The sequence below is a fragment of the Phalaenopsis equestris genome, unplaced genomic scaffold (assembly GCF_001263595.1).
Source record: "Phalaenopsis equestris unplaced genomic scaffold, ASM126359v1 Scaffold232805, whole genome shotgun sequence".
Lineage (NCBI taxonomy): Eukaryota > Viridiplantae > Streptophyta > Magnoliopsida > Asparagales > Orchidaceae > Phalaenopsis > Phalaenopsis equestris.
The window spans coordinates 125,646-143,297 of record NW_018250766.1 but is presented as its reverse complement, the minus strand read 5'-3'; the positions used below and the strand labels follow the sequence as shown (position 1 = coordinate 143,297).

Here is a 17,652-nt window from a genome sequence, read left to right as displayed (position 1 = left end):
TCAAATCCTTCTCTTTTGTACACTCTTTTCTCATTATATAATATTGCATGCGGGCTTTCTTAAAAAATAAATAAATAAATAGTTGAAATTGTGGATGTTTTGGGTAATTTAGTGGTTTGAAATGGTTTGGGATGAATTTTGAAGAGAATTTGAGAATTTTGGAAATTTTTGAAAATTTATGGTTAAGGGGCAATTTGGTAATTATGGAAAAATTTTGGGGCAAAAGACCAAAATTGGGTATTTGGGTAGAATGTGATCAACTGAAGATGCTAATCATAAAATTACCCTTATGGTGTCATGAGTCCAAGGGAGATCCCATTTTGGATCTACCATGTGCTGCTCTTATCCAAACTCTAGACTAGGGTTAATGGTTTGGGGGACCATCCACATGAGTTTCCAAAAGAGTGGGGAACCAGACTAGGCATGCTTGGTTAAGGATTTAGGTTGTGAGTGAAGGTGAGGGGTTTAAGAGTGTGTGTGCAAGACTGACTAAGACCACACAACCCAGGACTAACCCTAAGGGCAGACAGTCCTATGGGGACTCATCTTGAGTTCTCCCATGCTTGACTCCATCCTACTAAGTGCTAGAGGTTATAACCAAACATGTGGAACTCCAAGAAGGGCAAAGAAGTATTTAGAATTTCTAGTGGGATAGGGTTTCATTACTAGTCTTCTAGGATAGTCAACAGGAACGTCTTATAGCTAGATCCTAGGCTTCTAAGGAAAAAAGACTAGACCTCTAAAAAAGTGCAGCAAATAGTTATCTTCTTGCTTGACGTTGCCGATTTTGAAGCTGGTGAACCACCCAATCACTATTTTTACCTGAGCGAGGTACTCGGCCATTACTACATCCTGAGCCTCAAAAGTTCAGTTTATATGATTGATTATGAGTTGTGGGTCTGATTTCACATAGATGTGGCGATCTCGCTTATGGTACTCAACGCATAGGCTAGTGATCAGTGCCTTGTACTCCATCTGGTTGTTAGTGGCATTAAAATCTATGATGATTTAATGATAGTAGTGCTCACTAGATAGGCTACATAACGCTCAGGTGGTTCAAAAAGATTTTCCATGAAGTCTGTCACTACTTGGGCCTTCATTCCAATCTGGCAGGGGGCTGTAGGAAACTCCAAACTTGCTCAGCTCCACCACCCATTTGAGGAGTCGATCAGAATATTCTGGTTGAGTGAGGACTTAATTAAGGGGATAATCGGTGTTGACTTGGATTGGATTTGTCCGAAAGTAGGGCCTTAGTTTATGGGCAGATGTGATAAGTACAAAAGTTAGTTTTTCCATAGCAGAGTACCTGATTTTCCTCATGACTCAACTGTTGTAAATAACAATTGTTTTTTATATTCCTCCCAGACCAGTAATAAACTGACCGCTTTGGTTCCAACCCCAAGATACAAAGAGAGTTCCTCGGCCGACCTCTAATGCTAGAGGAGTGGTGGCGAGGCTAGAGAATCTATGAGCCTTTTGAAATCTTCTTTGCATTCAGCAGTCCACTCAAAGTTTGTAATTTTTCTCTATTTTTTTAAAAATGTTGCACACTTGTCACCCAGCTTTGAAATGAATTGGCAACGAACCACTATTCGAGCGGTCAGTCTTTGTACCCCCTTTGTGTTATGGGGAGAAGACATGTTAAGAAATGCTTGCACTTTTTTTTGGGATGGGCTTGTTACCTTTAGAAGATAACCTAGAAATTTTTAGTTGAGGCTGCGAAGATTCATTTTAGGGGGTTCAACTTCATATTAAATTTTTTAAGAGTTTTAATTATTTTGCTAAGTCTTTTATGTGTTGTTCTACCATTTTACTTTTTATCAATACATCATCCCCATACACCTCAACAATGTTTCCTTTTTATTTTGTGAAAAGTACATCCATCAGTCACTCATAAGTAGCCCCAACATTCTTAAGCATAATGGAAATTTTATTATAGCATACACTTCCTTACAAGTGATAAATACCATTTTCTTTGAGTCTGCGGGGTGCATCTTGATTTGCTGGTATTCGAAGAAAGCATTTAGGAAACCCATCATGAAATGTCTGCTTGTCAAATCCATCAACACATTGATCATTGACAATGGATGACTATCTTTCAGGTAGACAACTTTTAGGTTAGTGAAGTCGACACACATTCACCACTTTCTATTAGGCTTTTGCACCATAACCACATTGAACACCCAAGTTGGGTATTGAACATAATAAATATGTCCCGCTTTCATCGGTTTCTTCACCTATTCGTGGAGTTCAACTAGAGTACCGGCCAAGAATCTTAACTTTGCTTCACCTGTCGAGCTGTAGGATCGATATTCAGTCAATAACATGAGACATCTATTGAAACTCTTGGCATTTCTGTGGCGAACTAGATGAAGACGTCCCAATTCGTCATGCGGGTCTGGATGAGGAGATCTCTTAACCTGGAATAAAAAAACACTCTAATTAGAAAAAAAATACCATTCTCATCATCTTTAGCGAGTATTTGAAGGGTAGTCTCACTGGTCTCCAGACCGCCTTCTCTCTGGTTCTACTAATCAAGCGGCTCATGGTCGATGCTAACACCACTTAGAGGTAGCATGTTCTCGACTACTCTAAGTCTCCTAGAATAATTATATTCTCTCCAACTCTTAGGAATTTCACAGCGACATGATAAGTGGAGGAAACTACCCAGAAGTTGTTTACTAGTGGTCAGTTGAAGATAGCATTGTATAATTGTGGTGAATTAACCACTAAAACATCATTGGTTATTGTGAATTGTTTGCCCTTGTCTCTTCAGTTGATTGCCAGTGCAATCACACCGAGGGTCTCTTCCTTTCTTCTGAGAACCCATAAAAATGCCCACAAGGGACCGTCATTTGCTGTGTATCAAGATTAAGCTTGTTGAATATCACTTTGAACAAGATGTTTACCGAGCTCCCAGTGTCGATGGGGATACTTCCCACTTGTTGATTGTTAATCAAAGCTGTAATGAAAGTTGTGTCATTATAAGGATTACCTTTAGCTGATAAATCTTCATTTGTGAACATGATGTGGGGATGTGTCACCCATCATGAGATGAGGGCGGTGACACATAATTCTCCTGACTGAACTCTTTTTAGGCTTGATCGTCGATAAGATTCTCTACCTCCTCCAAGTATTGCTGGTATTATTCCTTCAATCCAGATGGTGTTCACCCGGATGGGTTTGTTGGACACTATGTTTGTTGGGGATTTCCTCTATATATGAGTGGTTGTCCAATAGCTAAAAATGCTTTCAACTATCTAGCCTTGATCAAGTCCTCTAGAAGGCTTATGAGGTGTTAGCATTGTTCTATGTTGTGGCCTTGAACTCTGTGGTAGGCGTAGAACTTGTTTTGATTTCATGTTGAACTCACAACCCTCATCTGCTGAGATTTTTCAAAATATTATTTATCTTGGATGGCCTCTACCAATTCGACCATTGAAATTCTCAGGGGGTCATTTTATATGGCTCTTGTTGGGTAGGCAGCTGTTCGTAGTGGTGGGTCCTCTATTGATCAAGGTATTGAGACCTCCTTTCTCAATTGTTGCTCTTAGTGTTCCCTTATTTTTCATGGTGTGGTTGGCTCCCTTCATAATGATGACAGGTAGGATGGCGGGCCATCTTTCACTTGCCAACCATAGTCTATCAATGCTCTCTTTTGTGACTTAGTATCGACGACGGCTTTCCGGGCTTCTTTTCAATCATTGAGGATGTGTTCCTCTGTGGCAATATGGTGGTTGGGCATTTCCAGTAACTCATCCATTGATTTTGGCTCACACAAGCCTAAGCCATATTAGAAATGTTCACTTTTTTTACCTCCGATTAAGAGGTCAAGGTTCTGAATTTCTAGCATTTTTTGCTGGAACCTTATGACGTATGAGCGGAGGGTCTCTCCTTCTTTCTGCATGATTTGTAGGAGAGCTTGGGATTTCTTCCATAGTTTTTTTTGCGCTAATGATGTGTGCTACAAACAACCTTTTGAACTCAAAGGAGGGGATAACTTATGTCAGGAGGGAGTTGAACCACATGAGGGCCAACTCCCTCAATGTGGTAAGAAGTAAACAACGCTTGAATGCGTGGGAGTCCTCATCTCTCTCCTTTATTGTTTGATATTTTTTACCGTTGAGTGTCGATCCGTCTCTCCCTTCGTTGGGTGCTAGCCCATCTTGGCGATCGACTTCTTGATGTCTATATGCCTGGGGGTTCTGGCTCTTCATATTTTGACTTCGCTTGACTAGAGCTTCTTGAAAAGCACCTATCATATGTTGTCATTTCCAACATTAATTGTTCTTTCTTCTCTATCACTTGTTGTTGCACAATCTCCCTTGTGTTATCCATGTCCACCACTTGGCTCCATACTTCCTCATGGGCTACAATTTTTTCCTTGCATTGTGCTTCTCTTCTTGTTGGTAGCATTGTTCCATGTTCACCGCACCTTTTAGAATATTGAATCATAAAATGTGAGAATCACACTCAAGAATAGAGCAAAAAAGGAGAAAATATGAGAGAGGAATGAGAGGTAAATAGTGAAAATGAGAGCACTAAAGCATTTCGTCATAAAATGAAGTCTTATTTATAGGTATAGGAGATACTCTAAGTAATTACATTTAAGACCCTCCTTTACGCAAAGAAGCTGAGGGGTACTAAGGTCATTTGCACAATATACTTAAATATATTAATAATGAATTGATGGTGGCCCCTCATGACTTTTGGTTGTCGCACGTGCTCCTCGTTCGGTTATGACGAACCAAAGCACATGAGGACGATGTGAAGACTTCTCGATCAAACCTATGCATGACTTCAATTCTTTGGCTCACCTGTCATATTCATTTGACTATGAGCTGTCTTTCGTATGGCTTCATTCAAAGATATCCTTTGTTTGCCTTGGTGTATGAACATCCTTCGTTCGACCTAATTTACAATTGTCCTTCATTTGGCCAGCTACATAGGTCGACTCGCCTTTCGAAAGGAGTGTTTAATTAGAACTTTGAAATGCTCGTCTCTTGACTTAACATCAACTTTTACTTTCATAAAGTAAATCAATTTTTGACCGAGTCTTCGTATAGTTTGACCGCGAGTCCCACCTATTTGTTGTCTACCTGCATTTTTATCTTATTTCGTGCAACTTTAAAAGATAATCATTTTGAAAAAAAATGCTCAGCGGTGAAAATTTTGAGCAAAACAAAATTTAAAATGTTTACAATTACAAACAAAAGTATTATTCGCCCTAATATGATAATAAGTATTCACATGTCTCAAAAAAACTTTTGAGAGAGGTCATAAATAATATTGAGAAATTAGCTCGAAGATTATTAGTAACTCAAAAATTTATTTGAATTTTGGCGAAGCAATCTAGCCGCGTTACAAGCTAAAACCATAGATCAAAATTGTCGAACAGATTTGAATCATAAACGGATCAGCTCTAGCTGGCGTGAAATCAGCTCGAAGTTTATTTATTTATTTATTTATAAAAGTTCTATACATAAATAATGTAATATTAATTAAAATTTTAGAATCTAAATGATAAATTTTTATAGAATTTATTTGTATTAATTAAATCTAAACTCGGTCTATCAAAACGAATTAGTTTATTTTAATTTCCGAGCTAAAATGAATATAAATAGCTCAATTTAAACCATCACGTATGAAATTTAAATCGAATCGGGCTCAATTCAATATCAAATACGAACCACGGGTTAAGGTGGAACCGTATCCAACCTGGTCTGACCCGACCCAAAATCGTCATGGGAAATGGATAAAATGCTTTACCTCCGGCGAGCTTTTCCTTCACTAAAATCCATGGCGTCGGTGGTGTTTCCATCTTCGTTAAGCTTCGGTGGAGTCTACAACGGACCATTCCACCGTCCCATTTACATCTTTCTCAAAAAATTATGTCAGCGTTCCCGGGCGCTCGTCGGAGACCAAGCTAGGGCTAGCCGCTTCTCTTGCTGCACCACCTCTGCAACGCTACAGCCCACACAGGTTAGTTGTTATGCCGGGAAATCGCCCTACTGAAATTTTATCTTCCATACATATCGCTAAAGTAGATTCTTCTTGGTTGTTGAACGGTGTCTTTTGGTGTTAAGAGTGATGCACGCATATTGTACACCCAAAGTTACATAGGTTAAGTTGGACCAGCCTCGTCAATCAAAATTGACCATGTTCAAAGCTGGTCGGCAAAAGAAATGATTAATTCAATCAAGCATATTCGCCCTTAAGGCTGACTAGGTAAAGTCACTTATGGCTATTAACTCAAATTGCTAAAAGAACTAGCTAAAACTTCAATGCTACTTGCCAAAAATCTACAAATTAAACAATGCTGACAATGAATTCACATGAACTCACTCCTTACTTAAAAATCAGCATGAGATCTCTATGTAATTTAATAACTGAAAGGTAGCTATGCTTACTCATTTTACAATATACATTTATTAGGGCTTGCTGTATAATTTTTTTAAAGGGTTTTTACATACAAACAACTCAAAGCATTAAATATGGCATTTTAACCACCAATACTATAAATATAATATTTTAACCACCCAAAACCTTCACTCGAAACATTCATGAGTGGGTTTAGGAGAGTGGTTGTATTGAAGAAAGTGATTAAAATACTATATTTAAAGTTTGAGTGGTTAAAATATTATATTTAATATTTTGAATGGTTGGTATATAAAAACCTCTTTTTAATATTACCTAAAACCAAGTGTAACTATATACTTAAAACATGCATTTTAAAATAATGATAAAAAAAATGCACCTATATAGGAGGTCATCCATCAATCCTAGCAGGATTTGTTTAGCTCAAGGCACATGTCCAAACTTAGATCACTTGCTTAAACTTAAGATACACACTCAACTTAATGAGACACCCAACTTAGATAGGCTCGCCATTGCCTAGAAGTCACTTACCACAACCTAGAAGTGACACTGGGTTGGGAGATGGGACGTGTGTGAGGAAGACAGGGCGCGGGAGACACAAAACCTGGGAGGCTACACTCTGCGACTGAATTGGCTGCTTGCTAAACCGACCAACATGGATCCTGGTCCAACCCTCTGCTGGACCGACTGGTCTTCTTAGAAGTGAGAGATATCGTTTTGTGTTGTGTTGTAACTCTAATTCATTTGCTTAATAAAAATTGCTTTCGTTCTCGTTGGTTTTGACTAGTTCCTGTATCAAAAAGTCTTTTGTGTGATTCAAATGACGCTCTTTTAGAGTATTGTTAAATCCTTTTAGGTCGTAGGATCCCGCATTGTTTGTGAATCCGTACATCCCTGTTTTTATAAGGAGGATATGAAAGAAGATGATGGATGAGTTGCTAAAGCTTGTGTTTTTCACTTTATTTTTTCTTAAGATTTTTGGGCCGTCAGGAATCTGTTCGAAGAAAGGGTTTCCACTTCTTGATAATAAGAGAATCTCAAAATTCCTTTATTTCTTAATCTTCAATCCCCCTAAAAGCTCCCTTTGACATCCCTATTATACAAATGAAAAAACAAATATAAAATTATATTTCATACAATACCGCGTCTGCCTGTAATGTCTTAGTGAAAAGATTATAAAGCGGGTGTTAGGTTGCACTATAAATACGGATTGATGTTTGTACCCTAAAGTAATGATCGTTCTGTTTCAGTGGCTTGTTTGCTCTAGATTAACTCGATTACTTTGTTAGGTGGGCTTGGCTCGATTTCTTCGGCAGGAGGGCTTGGCTCGATTACTTCGGCATGAGGGTTTGACTCGACCACTTCGGCAGGAGGGTTTGGCTCGATTACTTCAGCAGGAGGGTTTGACTTGACCACTTCGGCAGGAGGATTAGGCTTGACCACTTTGGCACATGCGTTCAACTCGTCCACTTTGGCACATGTGTTCAACTCGCCCAGTTTGGCAGGTGAGTTCGGCTCGACCACTTTGACAATTGGGCTTAGCTCGAGAATGACACGATCTTTAGATGTGGGTCTTCAAAGCCCGTAAGGCTTGTTGACCCTTATGTTATGCGCCTGAAAAAGCTTTATTTAAGTATATGACCATATTTGGGTATATATTTAGTTCTATAAATCTTTTGGCTCTTTGGTTAGAGACTGTGAGAAAAATGAGAGAATGCGGATTCTCGATTTCACTTGACTGCAAAAAAATATTCATTTCTTTTCACAATTTATAGCTGGGTTAAAAAGATTTTCAGACCGGGAGTACAATACAACTACAATAACTAGCCTTTTTCCCACTAACTGGGATCGACTACATGAATCCTTGACCTGGGAGGGATTTGGCTACACCTACGAGGAATTAGACCTTACCTAGTTCTGTCTGTTGAAACCAGATGATCTTACTTCATATTATAAGGGAGGTTAGTTGTTCGAGCTATTTTACAACTAAAACTGATTCTTTTCCGACATAATTGGATACAATTTTGAAAAGATTAAGATAACAAGAGTAGGAGTTAGGACTTCATTGTTCTTGATAGTATTCTTGTTAGAGAATAAACGTTGTTTCATTTTTTTCATGATCTTGGATATGTGTGTTCTCAGCTTTCGTGGCAACTCCATTATGCTATCCAAAAAAAATAGAGTTGATATTAAAAAATATCATTAATTATAGTAGATAACAAATTTTAAAGATGTACTCCCTTCAAGGCCTATAAAAACACATTCTCTGTGAGTTGTGGGGTCCTATTTTGAAAAAGAATTGCCGATTTTTGAAAATTTCCAACTTTGGCATCTTACGATAGATAAGACTGTCAATGAGATGAGGATCTGAAGGTCGTGCCTTTTGGCCAAACTTTATCAACAAAGATTGAAGGAACCTTGGTCTTTAACAAATGAGTTGTAGAAGAAGACCAAATGTTTTAGGGAGTGGAACATTACAGGGGAAGATACATCTTGTGATCTCCTAGTGGAGACCTTAAAGTTGCACGATCCTATTGGGGGTATTGTAAAGAAGGCAAATTCTCAGAGTAAGGCAATGTTGGTTTGCTCCCTGAAGTTAATACAACATTATTTTGTCTGCTTGAAGCTTTTTTTCTCCCCGAATATGATCTCTTTTTGCTTCAGAAAAGGATGATGATGGAAATGCAGAGGGATCAAAACTATGAGATGCCCATGTTCAACCCCTACTGAAGCCTGTCGTAGCAGCTGCTGACCAAACTAGGAGGGGGATGTTGTTCTGGATCCAAATGTGGAGTTTACTCCAGTTGAAGGTACTCGGAGGTCTGACAAATTGGCAACAAGTACTTCGGTTGCACTAGTGGCGATCCATACTATGAAGCAAGATGATCTGAAGTGTCGCCTGATCATGCCGGAGGAAGGCTTGTCAAAGGTTAGGAAGCATTGGTGGGATGCCAGGGAACACATTGTTGATCATGAGGCCAGAAAGGTGGTAGTTGACCTGAAATAGCACAAACAAATTATGGAGTTGTAGGCAAGGGTAGAGGAATGTTTCACCGATATACGACGAGAGTTGGAGGTGACGAAGACGGAGTTAGTCGTGTTTAGACGTCATCTCGAGTCGAATAGTTCAGACAATTTTCTGTCTTGAGGTCGGTTTGTAATTGAGCGTCTTCTCCAGTCAGGACTCATTACATTGATTGGTGTAAAGAACACCAGTTTACTCCTATTTTACTTGGATATTTATTCCTCTGTCGTAGTGGTTTACCTTTATCTCCTGAAATTAATTTTTGGGCTTATAGTTGTTTGCAAGGTTTTTGAATAAGAGCGAAATAGAGTTTTCTAACTTCTTCTTTAATTGACCATCTTTTTTTTAGAACGTTTTGATTATAAAAGACTATTTATAATTTATTTGATATTCGTCTCTTTTGATATCTTGGTTGTGAATTTTGAGGTGAAATCTTAGTACGTTTTTGTCCATATGAGGGAAGAAAATGGGATAAAGTTGCATTTCTTGCTTTTTCAGCGCAACTTTTTTATCTTATTGTGATAGCTTTTTCTTCGACAGTGGTGATTGGTTTGAAGAAAAGTGCTACCTCCTTCCTATCGGCCAGACTTTCAAAAGGATCACAGATGGATGATAAGATGGTGGTTGATGCACAGTCATTGTACATCTTCAACAATGTGATTATTTTAATGCATGAAAGAAGGGTTGAATCTTACAATAATGTTCACATGCATGTGCAATGCGTTTGTCTTGTTCAATTTCATTCAGGTTTGAGATTTTCTGTGCGAGAAAATAGAGGATATCCTGCATTTCTTCGGACTTGTGCTTGCTTAGATCAACCCTAACTTTATTGCGAGTTTGATGGTAGTCATTATGTATGTTTGCTCGGAGGTTGTTCTGGTCTACAAATCTATTTCGTCAGGGTTTTACTCCTAAAGTGTAGGATGACAATAAGGTGACATTCTCGTCTTGTTTGACATTCTTTGACATTACAAGTAAGATGCCAGTTGACTAGAAGAAGCGTTTCTATTTTGTTCGTTGCAAGAGTGGGTGAAGATCTTGACTGAACTATTGTAGTTTGATGGGAAAAGCCTGGTGCTCTTCTATTGACACTTGAGGAGGATAAAAGTTACCCTGCTCTGACAAAGGCAAAGATTGATATCAGGTGATTCACCGCCGCCTGGTTATTTCAAAAGAATGTTGGAAGGTAAGCGTCTTGCTTTTAACTATTTTTGTGGTGGAATCTGTACTTCTCTGAGTTCTATAACGATTAATTGACTATTCTTATGTTTTTCTCATAAAATTAGGTGAAGTGGATATACTAAGTGGTTGCATATACGATCATGCACCTCCTGTTGGCTCTTAATGCTGTCGGTCTTTCGACGCTCATGGGTAGTGTTGCAGAGGAAGAGGGGAAGATTGAAGAAGAGGATCCTGTCTACATGTCCATTGTGAGGAGTCTCGTGTGACTCAACCCGAAGTCTTTATGATAGAAGGGCGTGCGGTGGATTTTTCAAAAAGACCAATAGCCGAGCCTATGATGGAAGAAAAAGATAAGCCCTTTTGGGAAGAAGAGGTTCTGCTGGCACGCACTTGAAAGTATGGAGGACTGATCATGTGAAGAAGAGACGAATGTTTCCACTTGAAACTCCTTTTACGATAGTTCTTTAGGGCATTGCCGATATGGGAGGTCAAATTTTTTTGCCAATTGAGGCAGGGCCAGAGCATTAAATGACTTGAGCCAAGAGTGGCATCTTAAGAGAGGACATTTGTCAAAAGCATTTCACCTTGGCTTGATGATCAACTCGGGCTCCCTGAGGGAAACAATGCAGGCTGTCGAGCCTGAAGATCCCCACATCGCATTGTTGGAGAGTATGGTGGTTGCATGGCAAATGGCGTACTCGGTTGATTTGGCATATAGTTCTTTAGCAAAGGAGAAGAGAGTCCGAGTTAGCTGGTGGAAATATGAAAGAAGAGATTGCACATCAAGGCGCTATGCTGGCTGAGCAACATATAGAATTAGTGGCACTTAGAGTGGAAAAGGCCGGCCTGAAGCTTGATTAGTTAAGAAGGTTGGGTAGAGAATGTTAACACGTGAAGGAGCTGTCTGACGATAAGAGAAGGCTCCAACAAGAGGTGATTCGAGTTTCAATCATTTTAAAAAAACAACTTCTCGTATTTATGATGCGAACAATAAGGCAAAATAAAAGCTATTAAAGAAATTACGAACTAGAGGAGTAGGCTAGAATTTCTTTAAGGCCCAATTAAGGAAATATCTGAAGGGTAGTAGAACTGAAGAGAAGTTCCTTGTTACCTTCACTAGTATTTCGATGTATGAAGATCTCTGTACTTATTATTATGAGTAGGCTATAGAGTTCGTCCTGGAAGTTTCAGTGAGTGGAGGTATTTTTCCCCTGAATGGGGTGATAAAGGTTATTTCCTCGACATTTTCATGAAGCTTTAAAACTATGACTTTGTAAGGGATGAAGACGACGAGGGAGATGGTGCCTCTAATGATTTGTGATTGTTTTGATAACATTTCTTTTCGAATAAAATTTATTTGTCGATATCTATACTTTAAATTATGATAACTAGGTACAATTTCTCGACTTTTACTATTATGCCAGTTCATGCTTTTTCATCTTTGTTGTCTTGATGCGTTAATCGCTGTGATTAAGTTATGTGGCATGTGTGTGACTTTATTTTTATTTCTCTTCCATAATATTCATTGGTGGGAATGTTGGGTGTGTGAAGTATTCCGACTTATGTCATTTGGGTTCGAGCAAAATGCGTGGAACAATTCAAATTTTGACGCCACATTAGTATTTTGTTTGTATTTCTAGAGAAATCTTCAATCATTTTTTCTTGAATTCTTTTTTCTCCTTGGTGTTTTCCTTTTTTGTGCAATCATAGCTTTCCTCAAGGCTCTTCTTATGATTTATGTCTATAAATTCATAGTTGCGCCGGAGATGAAGACTTCCGGTGAAGATAACACAACAAGTATGTCTTCGACAATTTGATAACCCAGAGGGCTGCCAGAGAAGATGAAGCGCCTGACTTTGTTTGCAAGGGTGAGGGATGCTGCTATTACAATCAGTTTTGGTTAAGTCTTTGATTCCCTTTGTGTTAAGAGTTAGAGGAGGTTTTGAATTTTTATGGGTTGGCACTCACTCAGATCTGCCCCAACTCTATGTTAGTAATACTGGCTGTAATCCCGTTCCTGCGAGTCAAGAACTTGTTTTGGTCAATGAAACTCTTTAGGACTATTCTTCGGCCGAAGTTTTATGGTGGCGCAACAGTGATTTTCTTGGCTGAGCAATGACCATGGTCGGACCTGCGAACAAGATCCGAGACTGACAGAGTAAGTTTAGTTTTGCTTGAAGCGGGGGAGGTTGGAGGATTCCTATTTCATCCTAGCTTTATGAGGAAGGAGGACCAGACTCGTCGAGAATGTTCGTAGTGAAACATTTTAGCTTTAGATGCCTTGAGGAAGTGGAGCTCGATGTGTAAGTCTTTATCAGTGCGACACGATTAAGGAATGCATTACTTGGTGAGTTCTTTATTTGAAATATCTTTAATAACTCCTTTACTAATGCCCTTTCATTTTTGTTATCAAGGAAAGCATCAAAGCCTCTTTTTGTATTGAGGGATTAGTTGAAGATAAAGTTGGCGAGACTTTCCTTGAACGGCGAGGATGCAACTGGACTGTCGAGTCGGGGTAGTCTGGGCATTTTTGTGGATGATAAGGACGAAGAAGATGAAGTCCCCTCATTTGCCTTCGTGGGAAAGGTGACCAGAAAGTGAACTGGTCTAAGACTCTGCAGATGAATTGTTCTGGTAGTTTCCCTAGTGCTTGCTCAGATCAATCTTCAACTTAAGGGAACTGAAGTGGCCAAGTGTTGAGGCGACAGATAGGGAATCTTCAGTGCTCCCTTTGATGCCTCTTTGGCGACTCTTGCATGGGAAGAGTTTTACTTTAAAGGGCGAATCACCCTGTTTAACAAGACAATGACAAGGGTGCTTATGGATTTGATCAAGTATTGGGTGTCGATAACTCATACTCTGACAAACTTTACTTTATAAGTTCCGCTGAATTGAGAAAATAAGCGAAGTCGAATAGGAGAGGGTTCCCCTTGCTAGTGATGGAGAACATGGTGAATGCCTAACAGTGGGGTCACTCGATGTGCCAGTCACATCGACAGCTTTTAAAAAGTTATCAGGAGCTGATGTTAGCCTATAAGGTGGCCCTAAAAGATCTAGGGTCTTTGAAGTTGGAGAATGTCAAGTTGCAGGCGAAATGTGCGGAAAGAGACCGCTGAAGGACCGATTTGGAACTGGGCCTAGGTCAGCTCCAAAGTCTCTAGACAAAAGACTAAGTTACTTTGACCGATCAAAATGCCTATTTGAACAGTTTTAAAAAAGATGATGAAGCCTTAGCGGAAGCACTGAAGGCCTAATCTTTGGCAGCTAATGAGAAGTTTAGGGTCGACGAAACCACAGTAAATGAGTTTCGACAAGTTGTCGTTTTGAAGAAATTGTTAGAGGGCAGGAAATTGCAAGAAAGAGTTTTTTGCTGAGATTATGGAGATCTCAAAATATAAGCAAATGGTAAGAATTATGAAGAGAATATAAACTTATGTTTGAGAAGCTTAGTCAACGAAAGACTACTGTCTTTGGTCTGGAATGATTTCAATCAGTTTTTGATGCTTACAAATACTTCGAGAAGCATTAGAACATTGATATTTTGGATAAATATCTTTTTGAAATATTTCATCTGCTTCTGCTGTCAGGAGGAGCTAAGTTGGGAATTGTATTCCTCGATAAAAATATGTTTGTTTGTAAGCTGCAAGAGCTTGACCAAAGTTCTCAGCTTTTGTAAGCCAAGTGTATGCTTGAACGGACCTTTCCTTAGGGGCTTGAGCCAAGGTTGCATTGGCAACAACAAGTTTTGGGTCCCGAATGTCTAATATTTCTTGCTTGAATTATGTGATGAAGCTTTTGAGGCTCTCCCCGGGATCTTGACAGATGTTAAGGAGAGTTTGAGAGTTTTTCAGCGGCTTCTGCACGCTAACGATACGAGCCATGAATTTGAACTCTCTGAAGGAGGTGATGACTCATGCAAGTAAGTTATTGAATTAGCATATAGTTGATTCTTTCAACGTTGTAAAGAATAAACAACATTTTTGGATGCCATTTATCCTTAATGGTCATGTAGTTGATTCAAAAGAATATATGGTCAGCAAGGTCTGACTTCCCTTTATAAAATTCAAGAGAAGTAATCTTGAAGTTTTTTGGTGCCTTGACTTCCGCAATCTCTCTTGAAAATGCATTCTCTAACGATCTCTGTCTCCTTTTTCTTCTTCTAGCTCCTTCATTTGAGGATTCAAAAGATTCTCATTTTGTGACATAAGTCATTCTTTTCATCTTCTTTTTCTACTTCTTCTCGCCCTAGACCAAAAGCTCGTCAAGTTCCTGCCCAGGCAACTCTAGCCTCGGTGGTCCTTTGTCTTTTCACTTCTTGTCTCCGAACCGCCGATCTTGATAACCTCGTATGTGGCCTTGAAACTAGATCTAGAGGCTTCTTTTCTAAAATCTTATTTAGTTTTTAGGACTTGTTCTCTTAACTTATTGAGCTGCTGCGTTACAAACTCTCTAGTGCAACCTTGTGTTGCTAAAGCTACTGTTTTTCACTCGATATTTTCTCAGGATTTCCAGGAGGCCAGGAATTAGCGCATACAAAGTGTTTATGCTTCTGGGTAACAAGAGAGATAAGTCAATTTTTATAGAGAGAATCTCAAAGTCCTTTTTTTTTTCTAGTTCTTCGATCTCCTGACCTCCCATTGACATGAGAGAAAAAATTATAATATTATATTTGCATGCAATACTACGACTGTCCCCAGTGTCTTAGTGAAAAGATCGTGATCCAGGTGTCAGGCGATGCCATAAAAAAGAATTGACATTTGTACCTTAAAATAATGATGGTTTTTTTTAGCTGTTTATTTGCCTCGAACTAGCGTAACCACTTCGACAGGTGGGCTTAGCTTGATCACTTCGATAGGTGGGTTTTGCTTGACCACTTCGACAGGTGGGCTTGGCTCGACCACTTTGGTAGGTGGATTTGGTTGTACCACTTTGGCAGGTGGGCTTGGCTCGACCACTTCAGCAGGTGTGTCTGGTTCGACCACGTTGGCTGGTTTACTTAGCTAGAGAATGATTTGATCTTCAAATATGGGCATTCGAAGCCCGCAAGGTATGTTATGCCTCTGAAAAAGCCTTGTTTACGTATATGACTGTATTTGGGTATCAAGTATAAAAGAAGTTTCATAATTCCATCTATTCAATGGGGCCACTTCTTCTATTCAATTAACCACTTTTTATATTAAATTGGCGACTCTATCTATTTGGCCACATAAACTGTTGAAGTACTTGCCCAAGATGTTGTCCGTGTACTTTCCTTAAAAATTATTATAGTGCCCACATGTATTTGTTATTGTCTAATCATATATTTATTTATTTATTCCTAAAAAAGCTATTGAAGTACTTACCCAAAATTAAATAAATAGTTGTTCATATAGAGCAATGGGGCTTGATAGTATTCTAAGCCTTGAATTGTTAAATAGAATTTTTATAGCTGCTCTCTAGATCCTCTCTCACCTTATGTTTTTTTCATTATTTTAATCTCATAGATTTTATTAGTAAGTAGTATGCATTGACAAATTTGGGTTCAACAATTTTTTTAAGAGTTATATGCATGAATTAATATCAAGAACTAAAAATTAGATAATGTGAGAAGCAGATCACCTCAATGGAGAAGCATCCTAGAATATAGAAAATCAAGTGTTTGTGACCAATAAACAACTCACAGATATGGAAGAGGGATCGTTCAGATGATCCATACTACTTTGGAATGAGCTCTTCATGCAAATTTGAGAATGTAGATACCGTGGGGTTCTCCCGACTTTATCATTTGATGATAACCTTAAAGCACTAAAATATTGAGTACTACACCTCTTATAGATGAAACCTATCACTAAATGACGTGGAGTGTCCCTCTATTTGGCTAGGCAAGTTGAAAAGTAGAAACCATGTATTAGTAATGCATTCTATAGTGAGATTGCAGAAGTGAAACCCTTGAAAAATTTTGAAATATTGCATGTTGAATCATACAGAGAGAGGACGAGTTCGGCTAATCCCGTGGCCTATTTCAAGTCGGTCATATTGCTGCTTGATATTGATAACATCTTGAATGTCTCTTTTCTTTATAAATTTTAAACTATTTATGCTTTAGTCGTTCTCCCACTTCTTGCGGAGAGCCATCACCTCATTTGCTGAGTTTAAAAAGATTTTTATCACGTATTGTTTGTTTTGGACAACTTTATGCCTGCTTTGTTTTTCAGACCTCCACCACAGTTTTGTTTTGGGAACTGCTTTATTGTTGTTTTTAAGAAATTTCGATGGTAGAAAACTGTTTCTTCAACTTAGGGCCTGTTTGACGCAGCTGCAGATTCTCAGCTTTTCAGCTACAGCTGCGCTGCCCCTGGAAGCAGCTGTGGGGAAGTTGACTGTCTGTTTGGTGCAGCTGTGTGAAAAATGTTGTGAGCCAGCTGTTAATGTAAAAATGACCAATCTGCCCCTGTCTGTTAAACTGTTTAAAATATTTCGATTTATTTGTATAAATATGGGCTTAATATACATCAAGTTTATAAAAAATATTATTTTTTACTTAATTAAATAAAATAAATGGTTTTCAACATTCACTTTATACATTTTTTTTTAAAAAAATGTAATTTGGAGCACAAATAGGTTTAAAATTTTTTTTTCATCTATATATCAAAGTATATGAATATTAATCCATCTATACAAATACAAATTTACAAACATATTTTATAAGCATAAAATGTAAAATACATATATGCACCTTAAGCCACTAAGAAGTCGTTTTTTCTTACATAAAAACGTAAGAACTCATACAGTTTCTTACATCCAAAATAGCACAGAGTACAGAAATGTCACTCAACCACTGGCTAGGAGAATCAGAATGAAAAAAAACTGTACAAATACGACCACGACGAGTAGCATGATGGTAGTGTTATTTCGAACAATGACACGTTGTAGCTCCCGTGTCTGCCCCTCGTCGTCTGGAACTCGCAAATCACTAGCACCGTCATCCTCTGCATCAGAGAAACTGTCCGCCCATCGGAAAAATCTGCATTGATCGGTAATGCTTCGGGGGCATGTATAAAACTTCAGACCGTAGCTATATGCCCGAC

The 17,652-nt window shown here is 38.7% G+C and overlaps 1 protein-coding gene across 1 annotated transcript in view; it reads left to right on the top strand.

Annotated features, from left to right (window-relative positions):
- The first annotated feature begins 5,696 nt into the window (after window positions 1-5,696).
- LOC110038431 (peptidyl-prolyl cis-trans isomerase CYP37, chloroplastic) overlaps window positions 5,697-17,652 on the top strand; it is a 74,735-nt gene continuing 62,779 nt past the window's right edge. Inside the window, exon 1 of the mRNA XM_020743278.1 lies at window positions 5,697-5,982. Coding sequence (XP_020598937.1) covers window positions 5,752-5,982 — 231 coding nt within the window. The 5' untranslated portion in view covers window positions 5,697-5,751. The remainder of the gene's footprint in view (window positions 5,983-17,652) is intronic.